At 42.2% G+C, this 12,640-nt stretch overlaps 2 protein-coding genes across 4 annotated transcripts; both read right to left on the bottom strand.

Moving 5' to 3' along the window:
* Nucleotides 1–1,028: 1,028 nt before the first annotated feature.
* LOC117412141 (zinc finger MYND domain-containing protein 10) lies at nt 1,029–6,152 on the bottom strand. Its single transcript, XM_058988353.1, has 12 exons — nt 5,900–6,152; nt 5,415–5,523; nt 5,141–5,257; nt 4,972–5,025; nt 4,711–4,863; nt 4,163–4,251; nt 3,964–4,064; nt 3,459–3,631; nt 2,606–2,731; nt 2,185–2,306; nt 1,902–2,027; nt 1,029–1,557 (listed from the first exon to the last, which is right to left on the bottom strand). Exons 1-12 carry the CDS (start codon nt 6,064–6,066, stop codon nt 1,458–1,460), a joined length of 1,437 nt encoding a protein of 478 aa, XP_058844336.1. The 5' UTR covers nt 6,067–6,152; the 3' UTR covers nt 1,029–1,457.
* Nucleotides 6,153–7,233: 1,081 nt separating this feature from the next.
* Nucleotides 7,234–12,633, bottom strand: LOC117963472 (GATOR complex protein NPRL2). Of its 3 annotated transcripts, none has more exons than XM_034903673.2 (12): nt 12,343–12,633; nt 11,739–11,895; nt 11,288–11,379; nt 10,936–11,104; nt 10,385–10,493; nt 9,831–9,967; nt 9,574–9,671; nt 9,230–9,266; nt 8,833–8,896; nt 8,447–8,564; nt 7,911–8,053; nt 7,234–7,593 (listed from the first exon to the last, which is right to left on the bottom strand). In XM_034903673.2, the coding sequence occupies exons 2-12, from the start codon at nt 11,814–11,816 to the stop codon at nt 7,526–7,528; spliced, it is 1,113 nt and encodes a 370-aa protein (XP_034759564.2). In that variant the 5' UTR covers nt 11,817–11,895; nt 12,343–12,633; the 3' UTR covers nt 7,234–7,525. The 3 variants fall into 3 exon arrangements, with proteins under 3 accessions (XP_034759564.2, XP_034759561.2, XP_034759562.2); XM_034903670.2 differs by having other exon boundaries at nt 8,833–8,926; nt 12,343–12,631; XM_034903671.2 differs by having other exon boundaries at nt 8,833–8,926; nt 12,358–12,631.
* Nucleotides 12,634–12,640: the final 7 nt, after the last annotated feature.

Here is a 12,640-nt window from a genome sequence, read left to right as displayed (position 1 = left end):
TTACGATGTTTGTATCTGTGTTTTCAGTTCAAAGTCTGTTATTTTAAAATGAATATATGATGACAGCAGGGGAAACATTCCCCTATTGTAAATTCTCGAGAGCAAAAGCAGAACTATATATATATATATATATATATATATATATATATATATATATATAAAGTTACACGCCTCCACCCACCTCCTATCCGATCTGCTGAAGAGATGTGATGCAAACAGGTATTGTGGTTAATGGTTAAAAGAACAGCACGCGGTGACTTCAGTAACTTAACATATTCAACAGCCCTGTTAGTCTCCGGCTCCATCTGAATCTTTTCTTACTGGTCTAGTCTTACTTGTCTAAATCTTTTCTTTCTAGTACATTGAGAGCTATGGTAGCCATAACAAAGTTGTTAATGCATAACCTTTTATAATCGCCCTATATTACCAGTAGCAATAAGCCTATTTGTTTAAAGGCCTGGGGTGCAATCTTAAATGCTTTCTCATTTAATGTAAACGATATACAGAAAGCATACACACTACTGGAACCCTGTCTGCCAGCTAACATCTCCATGAGACTCGGGACACCGGTAAGGATTCCAGGGAAAATATATTGTCGACTGGCTGTGATGTCAGCTAGCAACAGCAGTTTCCACACACAAGGAAAAACACAACATCTTGTTACCATCCACAGGAGGAGGGATCCTTGGAAATGCATGATAGTAGATACGAATTCTGTGTCTGTTTCACGTTTATTCTTTGGCACATTTTTTTTAGAGGCTTGGAATTGCATCCCATTGGAAACAGATTTTCCTTTGCAGTACTTTGATGGATTACGGAATTAGGACAATCCGTCAGTTGAGTAGACATGGAACATGCAGCTACTGCATTCACTGGCGGGTCCTGCTGGAAGTGTAGGAGTTGTAACTGATAGGCATTGAATTGTGTTAAGGGATATTTACCAGGAAAATAACATAACTCACATACACAAAGCAACTCCTAAATAAACAACGTCACTTGAACGATAAGAGACAAAGATTTAAAAACACAATACCAGGCTTATTTTAACTATATATATTTTTACTAATTTACAAATTACATAAATGTGTACAAAACAGCTGCTGGACCTTGGGGCTTCCTCTCTTTCTTTTGCTGTTTATGTTGTTAAGTTGGACTTGTTCAAACTCTGCTAACGGTTACATGGATCAGATCAGGATCACAATCCCATCACAGCACCAAAGAAATCCCTCTGTCCAAGAGTGACCCCTGCTGGAATTGCAATTTCCTGGCAAATTGCAATCATCCAGTTCTGCACAAACTGCTGCAGTTCAAGTATACCTTCCCCATTCCAGACTAGGATGGGAATCTCAAGTTCTTATTTAATGTGTGTATTTTCTGAAGATGAGTCTCCCCGCTCCTATAAGCAGGGATGGTGCATCAGTTCCCAGTTGCTTGTTCTGTGCTGTTTTGCTGGTTTTCTATGCTTCGATCTTCAAGTCCCCCTGGAGTTTACTCACAGTTTCAGCCATTAGCTCACATGCTTTCTTGTGCTTCTGCCAGTGTTTGACTTGACATTCCCTGTGGGGAAATAAAACAAGTCAGCTGGACAGTCTGGGTCGCTACACTTTAGAAAACTACACAGCTACGTGAAATTTGGACCCAGATTTAAGATTTTGAAAAGAACAAAGAAAACCCTCAATTAAGATAAACATGCTCACTTCGGCAACGCTTGAAAAATTCTATATAGTCAAAAAGTCGACTGATCAAACAATTTTTCTTCTCAGATTTTCTGCCTATGTAGCTTAACCTTGTTTCTTATACTAGGTAAAAGAAAAAAGAAGAGGCCTGTCAGCCCATCAAGGCTTATCCCTTGTTTGTTTGTTTTTTAAAGAGGGTGCTGGGTGTGTGTCAGTGTCTCTTACCGGCAGCAGTACCACTCGCCCTGGCAACGGGAGCAGCGCTTGGACGCCTCCGAACCACAGAAGCCACACTTGGGTTTCTCTGGGATCAGGCTTTCCATCACATCCAGGTTGTAGGTCTGTGCCAGTCTGAGGAGAGCCAGAGATTAGGGTGGGACCAGGGAGAACACACCTGGCATCGAGCAGCGGCACCAAGAACACATCGTTGCAGTGCTTCAGTGTACACTAAGAGCGAGGCTGTGCCTACATGTCTGTGTGGCACCAACAATAAGGCTATCTAGCTTACCTGCGTGCATGCTGCTGCAGGTCCTCATCACAAGGGTCGAATGCTTGCCTCACCTGGTACTTAGCGATCGCTTTCCATTTACTGGAATTCTCCTTCAGAATGTTGTCCATAATCTCAGGGATCTAATAAATAGTTACAAAAAACAAATGGGAAGGTGGACTTCTGTCCACCCAGCAGAGAGGGGTTCTATGCAGTATCTAGGCTTCTTGACTAAGGAGGGGGATTAAAAGACTTTCTGACAAATTTACCGGCTGAGTTTGATCTGAACTAAAGCAGACTGAGTCTACCCACTGGTTTACCCTCAATCTATTTCTCTGCCACATTAAAAACCCTTGTGTCAGGTAATTTTGCCCTGCTAGGTCGTCATACTGATTTGACTGGTGTTAAATACGGTGTCCTGGATTAAAGTCTGAGATCCAACCTGCTCCAAAATGAGGTCCCTCTTTGGAGGAGCGGGATCAGTCACAGACAGGTGGCTGAGGAAGCGTTGTAACTCGCCCAGGTTGGGCAGCTGGTCGATCAGGACTTCTGTGAGGAAGCCTCGCAGCTGCAGATAAATAAGCAAGTATCAAGTGACAAACAAGCCTCTTGGAATAGCATCTTCAACAGCAGTGCAGCGGCATTACAAAACCAATGCACTGCAAAGGGGCAATGGAAGAACAAGGACAGCTGCAGTGGTAGCACCAGAGAGCTGCTGTAGCAGTAATGCTACCGCTGTTTGTAATTGCTGTCTGCTAAAGATCCCTCTACTGTTTCTCCAGGGAAATACACTGGTATCACAATGGCATCCCAAAATATATTACATGGATGTTGTCCAGCTAGTACCAGAGTTTTGCTGGCCTTTCTATAGGTATTTGTTCCTTGTACACTATTTTAAACAACTCTGCAGGATGTTTTATTCAGAAGAAGAAAAAAGTCCTGCCAGCGGATTACAATTAGCCATCTGGAAATTAGCTTGTTCACCATTGAGGGCCACACTAACAATATATGAATCCAGATTAAAATCTCCAAATTGAATACAGAATATCCTGCCAAATATATATATATATATATATATATATATATATATATATATATATCCTTCCTAATAGCTTTCCTTATGTAAATTTATTTTGGTTACAGAATTGTTGGGCAAAAACATTAAAAAATCACTCTTTTCCTCTATAAAAATGTATTCCAAGCATTAACATAACCACTTTGATATAACTTCCTCAACACAAGCACATTCTGACAGGATCCATTCGTACTCAAGGGGTGTATTTTCTGGATTGCACCTTTAATAGCTGGCCCTTGTTGAAATCGTTGAAGTCATACTTCTGCTGGCACTCCGGTCTCAGCAGCAGGTTGAGCAGACAGATCCACACCTGGCCGTCCAGCTTAGTCATCTTCAGCTGGTCCACTTTGGGGACCTGGTACCACTTCCCATCCATGTACTTCTCTAACTGACCTGCGGGGAGAATACACCTGTCAGCACAGCGGTGCAGGCAGCGGGGCAATGCTGTTAGTTTGCCAAGAACCAGTAAGACTGGGCCCTCTTTTTAAGTGTAGCTAATATACTGTTACAGTGTAATACGCTGTTACAATGCATTGTATACTCTTGACAATTGTTTGTAACTGGCCTTAATGACTCTTATCAGTCACTCAGAATGCTGGGTATTGTGCTGCAGGTGACAAGCACAGGATGCTACGGTTACCACAGGGTTTGCAGCTGCTGCCTCACCATAACTAGATGTGCTGGCTCTTTTCCACCACAGAGTAATCCAGTTTATTAGCGCATACCTTTAGTGCGTCGGCTCCAGGGGCAGTGCTCCACTAACTGCACCAGCACACAGGGCAGGTTGTGTGTGTTCAGCATCCTGGTTAGGGTGCTCAGAGTTAAACTGCAATGAAGAACAAGGAGTCATGATGCTAGGGGCTAAAGAGCGACTTGTAACAGAACCCAACCCAGCCGAATAGGCAATCCACAAGAACAACCTACCTGTCTATGTGATCAGTGATGTAGCGCAGGATGGAGAGGGCCTTTAGTGATACATCAAACTCGAGTGCTGTGCTCTGTTCCTGAAGATCCTGATAAAAAATAAATAAATAATAAAAAAACATTGAAGCGTGTTGAAAAGGATTTTTTAAAAACAACTCTTTCCTTTTAAAGTTTATTACAGGCCAACCCAGCGGTGTGCGGCACAAAACACAACTGCACCCCGAACCGAGGAAATACTGCATTCGAACAGGAAATGTCATGGACCAATTCAATGCTTTTGCTGAAGTGAGCCTCAAATGTAAAACTTGAAATGTAGTTATGTTCGGTAGTCCCTTTCCTGATCTCTTAGGTTCTGAAAGAGCATTGCAGGTCATAGCCCTTATTCACAGCATTTTCCAGCAATGCAGATTCAAGGTATTATTACAAAACCAGCACTTTAAATGACTTTTGACTTTGTGACTTGCATTGTATTGCATGTGGGTACCATTTGAATGGGTCATGTTTGGGACTGTGTAGAAACAACCCCCTTTCCTCCTGCAGTGTCTCACCTGCAGTGTGGCTGTGTCTGAGTGGTCACTCTGGGTCAGTTTGTCCTGGGTCGGCGTCTCCCCAGTCACAGTTTGAGCGGCCAGACAGGTGACTTTCCGAAGACAGTAATCGAGGAGATCCAGAACAGCCTCCTCTGCAGCCTCGCAGGACTCCTGCCATCACAAACAGAGCTTAGCGTTTCAACCCAACACCACCCGATCCCATTGGTACCTTCTGGTACCAGCCGCAGGAGAAGTTTCAACAGAGAGCAGAACGCATACCTTGTGGAACAGGACAGTCTCTAGGAGGTTGATAATGGTGGCTTCATGATGAATCTGTTAATCCATTGAAAAAAAACCACAATGAGGATAGGACTGCATGGGTATAATCTATCTAAATTCATCTGTGGATTTAATATATCAGCACAGCTGCACAGTGCAGCTGACTCACCACCATGTATATAGGGAAGGTGCTTTTAGGGTTGAAGTCCTGCAATTGACATAAGATTGGGAACACTTTATGTTTCCAAATTTCTACAGAGATCACTTCATAAATCAGAGTGGGGATCTGTAAAACAAGAACAGAAATAAAGGAACATTACACTGAGTCATCTAAGAAAACCCATACAGAGCGGGATCATAATAATAATAATAATAATAATAATAATAATAATAATAATAATAAAGGCACTTTTGCTTGACTTGTCGGATCAGCTGATCTGTACCTTGCTGTAGGAGATGAGGTGCTCCTTCACAAACTCATCCTGGCTGGCAGTAGCGTTCAGGATAGCCTGCATGTTCAGCTTCTCGATGTATTCGTGTTGTCTGAACCATCTGCACAATGCACAGCGACGAGTGAAACACATACTAAATTCTGAGCAATAGAAAACCCCAAACTGGAACTGGAACTGTAGGCAGGTTTTTATTTATTTTATTTTTATTTAAATCAAATCACTCTGGGTGAAGATCATACGTGAGAACACGTTTAACGGTTTAAACATGTAAAAAAAATAGTTTTAATCAAGCACCTTTTAGAAGACATTGCTGTAAAATAATGAACTTTTTACATACACTTATTTTAGGTACTATACTAAAGTGTAGGGCACCGTACGGTAACTTAAGTTGGTAGATATTTTCGTACTAACAAATGAATGGTACAATACCTGGAAAATGTTTAATAATGTTTAATATAAAATATCAGCCAACTTACCGGGCGCTTCCAATTTCTTTGAGTGGGTAAGTTTCCAAACTCTGGACGTACCCCTCAGATTCTCCGGGGAACAGCACTGCCGTTGCACTCTCCATCGCCACGTCTGTGTTGATGAGCGGCGGTGGTATGTATGATGGGTGCTGCTCTATGGCCTGGGTCTTTCTCATGTGCTGTTGTTGTCAAACCTGCTCCCTCCACTGAGCCCGCCGTCGTCACTGTGGCAACCACAAACATACGCAGGCGCAGTACAGCCGTTTTCTTTATAAACCCCAATACTGTTTTGGCGTGGTGCGAATACTTTTTTCCTATACTGTATAACATTTTTTTGTTTGTTTGTTTGTTTTTATCAGTCAAACTTTTAATATAACTGTGTGCGCCTTATGTAGTTAAACAAATCAATTACACTGGAAACATTTTATTAGGAAAACAATCTGAACCAGTACAATGTATGGGCTACTTTATATCATCATGGTATATCATGGTGTAATAATATTTTACACGTTAGATTTCTGTGACACGTTATATTAAACAGTATTACTATTCTGCAATGGTAACAATGTTACAGGTATTGTAGCATACAGTTCAGTAGTTCATTGTATTGTATTTCATTTTAAGAACAGAGAAAAAATAACAATCGATTTCAAAAGCTAGTAGGTAATCCGTCGTATTTCTAACACAATTCATTTACACAACCACACCATTTAAAACGGGTACCAAGAACCCTTATAATATTACTATAACCCTTATAACATATTACTGTTATATTTTCTGTAATTGTCAGCTCAATACAAAATATCAAACGCTACGCAGTGTGGAGTAGTGGTTAGGGCTCTGGACTTTTGACTGGAGGGTCGTGGGTTCAATCCAAGGTGGGGGACACTGCTACTGTACCCTTGAGCAAGGTACTTTACCTAGATTGCTCCAGTAAAAACCCAAATGTATAAATTGGTAATTGTATATAAATAAAATAATGTGATCTCTGTAATAATTGTAAGTTGCCCTGGATAAGGGCGTCTGCTAAAAAATTAATTATATAGATCATGCTCTACACCAGGATTACTGTGCAGGAAGAATGGGAACTCTGCATGGATTCCAGTGAAACACACAAAGAGAAACTGAAACTGTCTATAGGACACATTAAAAATGAATTGTCATTTTTAAATTATGAAACATTAACAGTTTTGTTTCCCCCCTTTTGGAAAAAAGAACAACACATTTTACACACAGTCTCTACAGCTATGCAAAATGACACAGAGCTGACACAACCTATTGCAGCAGAGAGTGCAGTGGGTTGTAGGGCAAGTCACCTCGGATGCATTATATAAAACAACATATTTTACTAACCAACACAAGCTTTTATTTTTGCATGATTTTAATACAGCTGCACCCAGTATTGTGTAATCATTCCTTCTGTTTCAATGAAAACAGAAATTCCCTGCTTGGATTAGTTTCAAAAACTGGTTCTCTTTCATCCCAGTGCACAGCAAATCCTTCATTATGATACTGGCATGTGTTTTTGCTTTGATTTCCGGGATATTTCTGATCCCTCTTTATCTCTCTGCTGACTTGGCTCGTCCCAGCCTGTCTCTTCCCTGCCACAGCTGCAGCTGACTGCCCCCAGCGAGTTCATTTCCAGCACACGATGATGTTGGGATCGTTCTCCAGCCGCTCGTCCAGCTCTCTGTAGCTCATTCCTGCAGGAAAAGGGAGACAAGCAAGCAGTCAGGCAGGGAATCCAAAACAAAGACTCCCGTTGCATAGCAGTGTCTGAGCCATTCCAGGTTTTACTCCGAGCTTAATCAGATGCACCAGAGAGGTCCAATCAAATAAAGCGCAGGTGTAAAAGCTGGAATGGGTCATGCTGTTCAGAACGGGAGTCTCATCTCCACCTCCACCTGCTGCAAGCTGCTCCACCTACTGTGTGGAATCGATCCCACATTCAACCAACTAGTTCTGGAATCAGAACAGATACTGCGAAGCAAACCAGCACATTCGTAACTGGATCTGGTACCTGTTTTGCAGCAGATCTCATCGTAGCTATGGCAACCAGTGTAGAGCTGGGGCGGGCGGCTTCTATCGCCGCGGGTCGCCTTCACGGGGTATTTCTGCAGCCGTCGGATGAACCCTTTCATCAACCCAAACTGGATCAGCTTCCTGTAGAGACAGTGCCAACCCTTACAGGCTGCCTTGCTGTTGGGACAGACATTTGCCAGGTATCTGCTCCAGCGCTTGTTTGTTTTCTTCCAAGCAGCTGCAAACTATGCACGGGAATAAATGCTTATTGAACGCATCTACTGCGTCAGAAACAGGACAACAGGCCCAATTCAATTTACATTCAGCAGAGAAACAGCATTTTAAAAACACAAGCACAAAAAGAGATGCAAATGTGGAGCACTTCTTACCTGTTCAACGCATAATCAGTAATACATCACAATAAAAATGGATGTGCATGCCCTGGGTTTGTTACATGAACTTTTTTTTTTTCTTTTTTGTTTCTCCCCCCCCCTTTTAAAAGCGAGTTGAATTGTGCCCTATGTGGACACTGACCTCTCGTCGACTCTGTGGAGCTGCTGAGCGTATCTGGAGCACAGATCTCTCACGGTGGTGCCAGGGCTCAGTCCACAGTAGAGCTGGAACACATCTCGCAGGCTGGCACGCTTCTGACCTGCCCACAGACAGGCACACAGAGACACATTTAGACACGGAATGACTGGGCGGACCCCTTCATTAATACAATACTTTTCTGTTTCCGATTCCCCTTAAACAATACATTACCCTTTACGTCTCAGTTCAACTCCCACTCTGCACCCATCTAAACCTGTAACCGAGCCCCTAATCCTCACTCAATCATTACCCCTCTATACCTCAGAGTAACACAGCCCCAACTCTCCTTCAACAGGTATCCCTCTTGACCTCAGTCATGCTGCCTTTACCTGGCTTTGTGACGTAGAGCAGACACTCCTCCTGAACGGACTTGTTATCTATGAGATTCTGGACCTTGGGGGTGGTGCAGTACACATTTGAATACTGAAAACAGATACAATTCAATATCACTGTTCCCCAAAGCACAGCTGTGGCACATTGATACAGCAGTGTAAATCTGAACTCTACAAATAGCTATACAAAGTAGTCCATGTTTGTTGGACATTATACTGTACCTATAATTGAAGTAGAATGTGCGAATACTGAAGCAACAGTGTATGGTTTCTATCATCCATAAATTAAAAAGTCTATTCTTGTGCTTCACAGAAATATTTACTTAATTCTGAAAATATCTATCTATCTATCTATCTATCTATTTTAAACAACTATTCAAATGAAAATGCTTACTTGAAAGATAGAGACTAAGGTCACAACTCCATAGTACCTAGAGTCAGAATTTAAAAATTAAAAGCAAGTCTAAAAAAAAAAATCATTTCTGTTTAAATGCGTCATCCAGCTGCTGTACAAACTAAAGAACATTCAAATATACATTAATTCCTACATCTTACAATTGAGCACAGAGCATTTTAGAAGAATGATTAAAAATAAAACAGAAAGTCCAGTTTAAGTTCCATTGGTCTATTATGTGTATCATTTCGTCATAAGCTCTTTGGGATTGTCATGTTATCAGAGAAAACAGTTTTAAGTATTCACTTTCACTAGACTGGGACATGAATAAAAAGTCTACGTACAGTAAGTTCTGCACAGCGATTCGAACTAGATTCAGCTCCACATCCGCTTCAGCTGAGATCTTCTGAATGTGACGGAACCCATCAATATAGGCCAGGATCTGAAGTAATATAGAGAGAAAGACATGGGTCGCAGACAGTAATATACAGTAGATACAGAAAATACTATCCTATAGGTTAAGCAACAGAACCAAACTGGCTACAATACCAGGCTATATAGATTTCAAACCCCCGTTGTGTGTGTGTGTGTGTGTGCATACCTGCTGTGTGGTGAGGTCCCACTGTGATCTGAAGAACTCATCCTTGCACTCAGTGAAGACAGGCACGTCATACTCCTGCACGATCAGAGGGTCCTTCCGCTGATCAATCAGCTTCACATGGATGGTGTTGGACTCGTCTGCAGCACACAGGGGTAAAAACCTACAACCTTGGCACTGGACTAATTACTGCTGGTCGCCATCAGCCTGGTTTTAGACCAGATTGACCGATCCAGTCTTGACATAAGCAGCAACCATGACAAAACCATGAATAGAGTCCCTATTTTAAAGCAAGTGCACAGGCAAATTATTACTTGTTTTTAATGCCATGCATCTAGAATGACAGCGTTCACAATAATGTAACTGTGCCAACCTGCAACTACATGGTAACTTGCTAGATTTATACTATACTTGAATTCCTCACATAAAACGTGCCTTTGCATCATAATTGGGACTTAAGTTGGAGAAAAAAAACAAACAATGTAAATTGCAGAGAAAGGTTCCCAGGGAAGGTTAGTTTACAATCAGGAGGCTGCTATACAGAGAGCCTGTATTACCGATGGGTAAGGTGCACTCCCCTTTGGCATTCAGCTCCTCCAGCAGTGTGGACATGATTGGCACCAGCTTCTGCTTGCTCTCTTCATTGGAAATGAATCCGCTCTCCAGCTGGAAGACAAGCAAAGAGCCAACACTCCCATTACATACATGCCACTAAAAAAAAAAAAATCATACTGCAGGGCAATCCGAACCAAACAAGTGAACTGACGAATCAAACATATCCTAAACTCAGATGTGATTCTCTGAAATACAACTGTCCTGTGTACACGTGGACCGCCCTTTTTGAAAAAGCACTTTTATCATGTTTCTCTTCCCCAGCCAATACTCATTTTTACAGCGATGCATCACTGTAAAAATGGAAGCAACAATTTAAGCAACACTTTTTCCTCCCATGGGCAAAAGTCATGCAAAACAGTCAAAAAGCATATTTGCGAAACTTGGCGTTAACAGATTGAAAATGTTGACTGCTTCAACAGCTGCCTAATGCCCTATCACCCTGAGGGGAGACTGTGTGAAGCTTCGTGGAGTGTGCAGGAGTATGGACGGTCACCTCTAGTGTTGTCAGGTATCCAGAAAGTTTCTTGACGATAGGCTCCAGGGCGCAGGTTTTGGCACGAGCGTCGCACACGAAGCCCAGGTTAAACAGCAGAGCATTGCGGCTGTACTTCTTGTGCTCGATGCACACCGGACAGCCAATCAGCTTCTTTTCCATTGCCGTGCTGCACCAATCACAAGAGAGAGACGGCTAATCAAGCAAAGTCATTAACAGGGAACGCAGTCATAAACTATGGGTACAGCTAGCTTTAACATGGATAAAACAAACAAACAAACAAACAAACAAACAATCCCTCCCTTTGCCTCAAGGCTAAGAAAGAGGAGGGGATGCTGCTGCTTCTGCTCACACTGTAATGAGTTTGTTCTGCAGTTCAGGCTTTGTGATGATGTAAACCTGGACAGTATCGAACAGCTCTCTGGAAATGTACTCCTCTGGGACCTGGAACAAAGAACGCAAGCTGGTTAGAACACAGTACAGCAATTAGAAGCACAGAGAGTGCAGATTAATGTGCAAAGAACACTCTGTAAACCTTCAACAGCTCAGCCTATCATTCAACTTATAAACTTGAAACAGGAGCATTTCTCAACATAAAGCTGAATGTAAGTGTGACTCGACTCGGTATGCATACGGGGCATGTACACATGACTCCAAGAATCCTGTTCCAAGGGACAGTCATCATGAAAGGGCCATTTTAAAGCAGTTAGGAGAAAACAATCTCACATTTTCAGCCCTATAAAAACATGCCATCTCAAACTGGTTAACTGTATCCAGTACCGAGCAGATGGCTGCTCACTCACTTGGTAGGTGATCTTTGGTCCCAGGGTCGGGTGGAACTCACTGAAGAAGATACACTCGATGCGGCTGTTACTGCCCATGCCTGAGCCGGGGGTGCGTCTTCACTGGGGCAGAGTGTTTCCGGTTACATCATGCTCCTCCTCACACCGGGGAAAGTTACTGAATAGAGCGTGTAAAGGGTTAGGTTCAAGCTCAGGGTTAGGAACCGCTATCAGTTTAAACCATTTACAGCCAGTGCCCTCATTGGAGGACACGCTACTTTGTTATGGAGCATTCTGTTAACCGCAAACGTTACGTCTAAATGTAATGTATCAAATTACATAAATACAGCTTGTGTTGGGTTTTTTTTTCTCAAAGTAAAAATGATTTGGTACTTAATGGTTTAGCAGCTCGCCATGACCTAAGCCATAGCAAGGGGTACAGTAACACACCGGGGTAGCACTGCGTGAGTTTGCTGATGAATGCTAGCGTAGCGGGGGAATTAATAAAATTGCGACTATTCACAATGTATGACTCAGTACTCAACATCTGTTTGGTCATTATCGCAAGTATACATACATCGACATTGGTTGTTTTAAAGGTGCTCTTGGTTAACTAAACACATACCCTTTATTTATTTACCAGTATCTGTCTTGTTTCAGCTCCGAGCATTTATGCTGTGAAGGGCAACGTTTCTCCTTTCTTCCACAAAAAGACGCATTACGGTATTCAAACCTTAGTGGAAATTACACGAAACTGAACCTTGAAACGCCGCAATATTTATAATGATAGTTTTAAACTGACTTTCTACAAAAACAAATACATACAATTACAAGCCCGGAACCTCTTTCTCAAGATCTTAAATTGACTACATCACGTGTGGCAACAGGAAGCATTGCCTGTGGCGTGTCATTGAAAGCGTTGG

Source organism: Acipenser ruthenus, chromosome 16, assembly GCF_902713425.1.
Source record: "Acipenser ruthenus chromosome 16, fAciRut3.2 maternal haplotype, whole genome shotgun sequence".
In the NCBI taxonomy this organism is placed as follows: Eukaryota; Metazoa; Chordata; class Actinopteri; order Acipenseriformes; family Acipenseridae; genus Acipenser; species Acipenser ruthenus.
The sequence above is the reverse complement of the archived record's forward strand: the minus strand, read 5'-3'. Positions and strand labels throughout refer to the sequence as shown.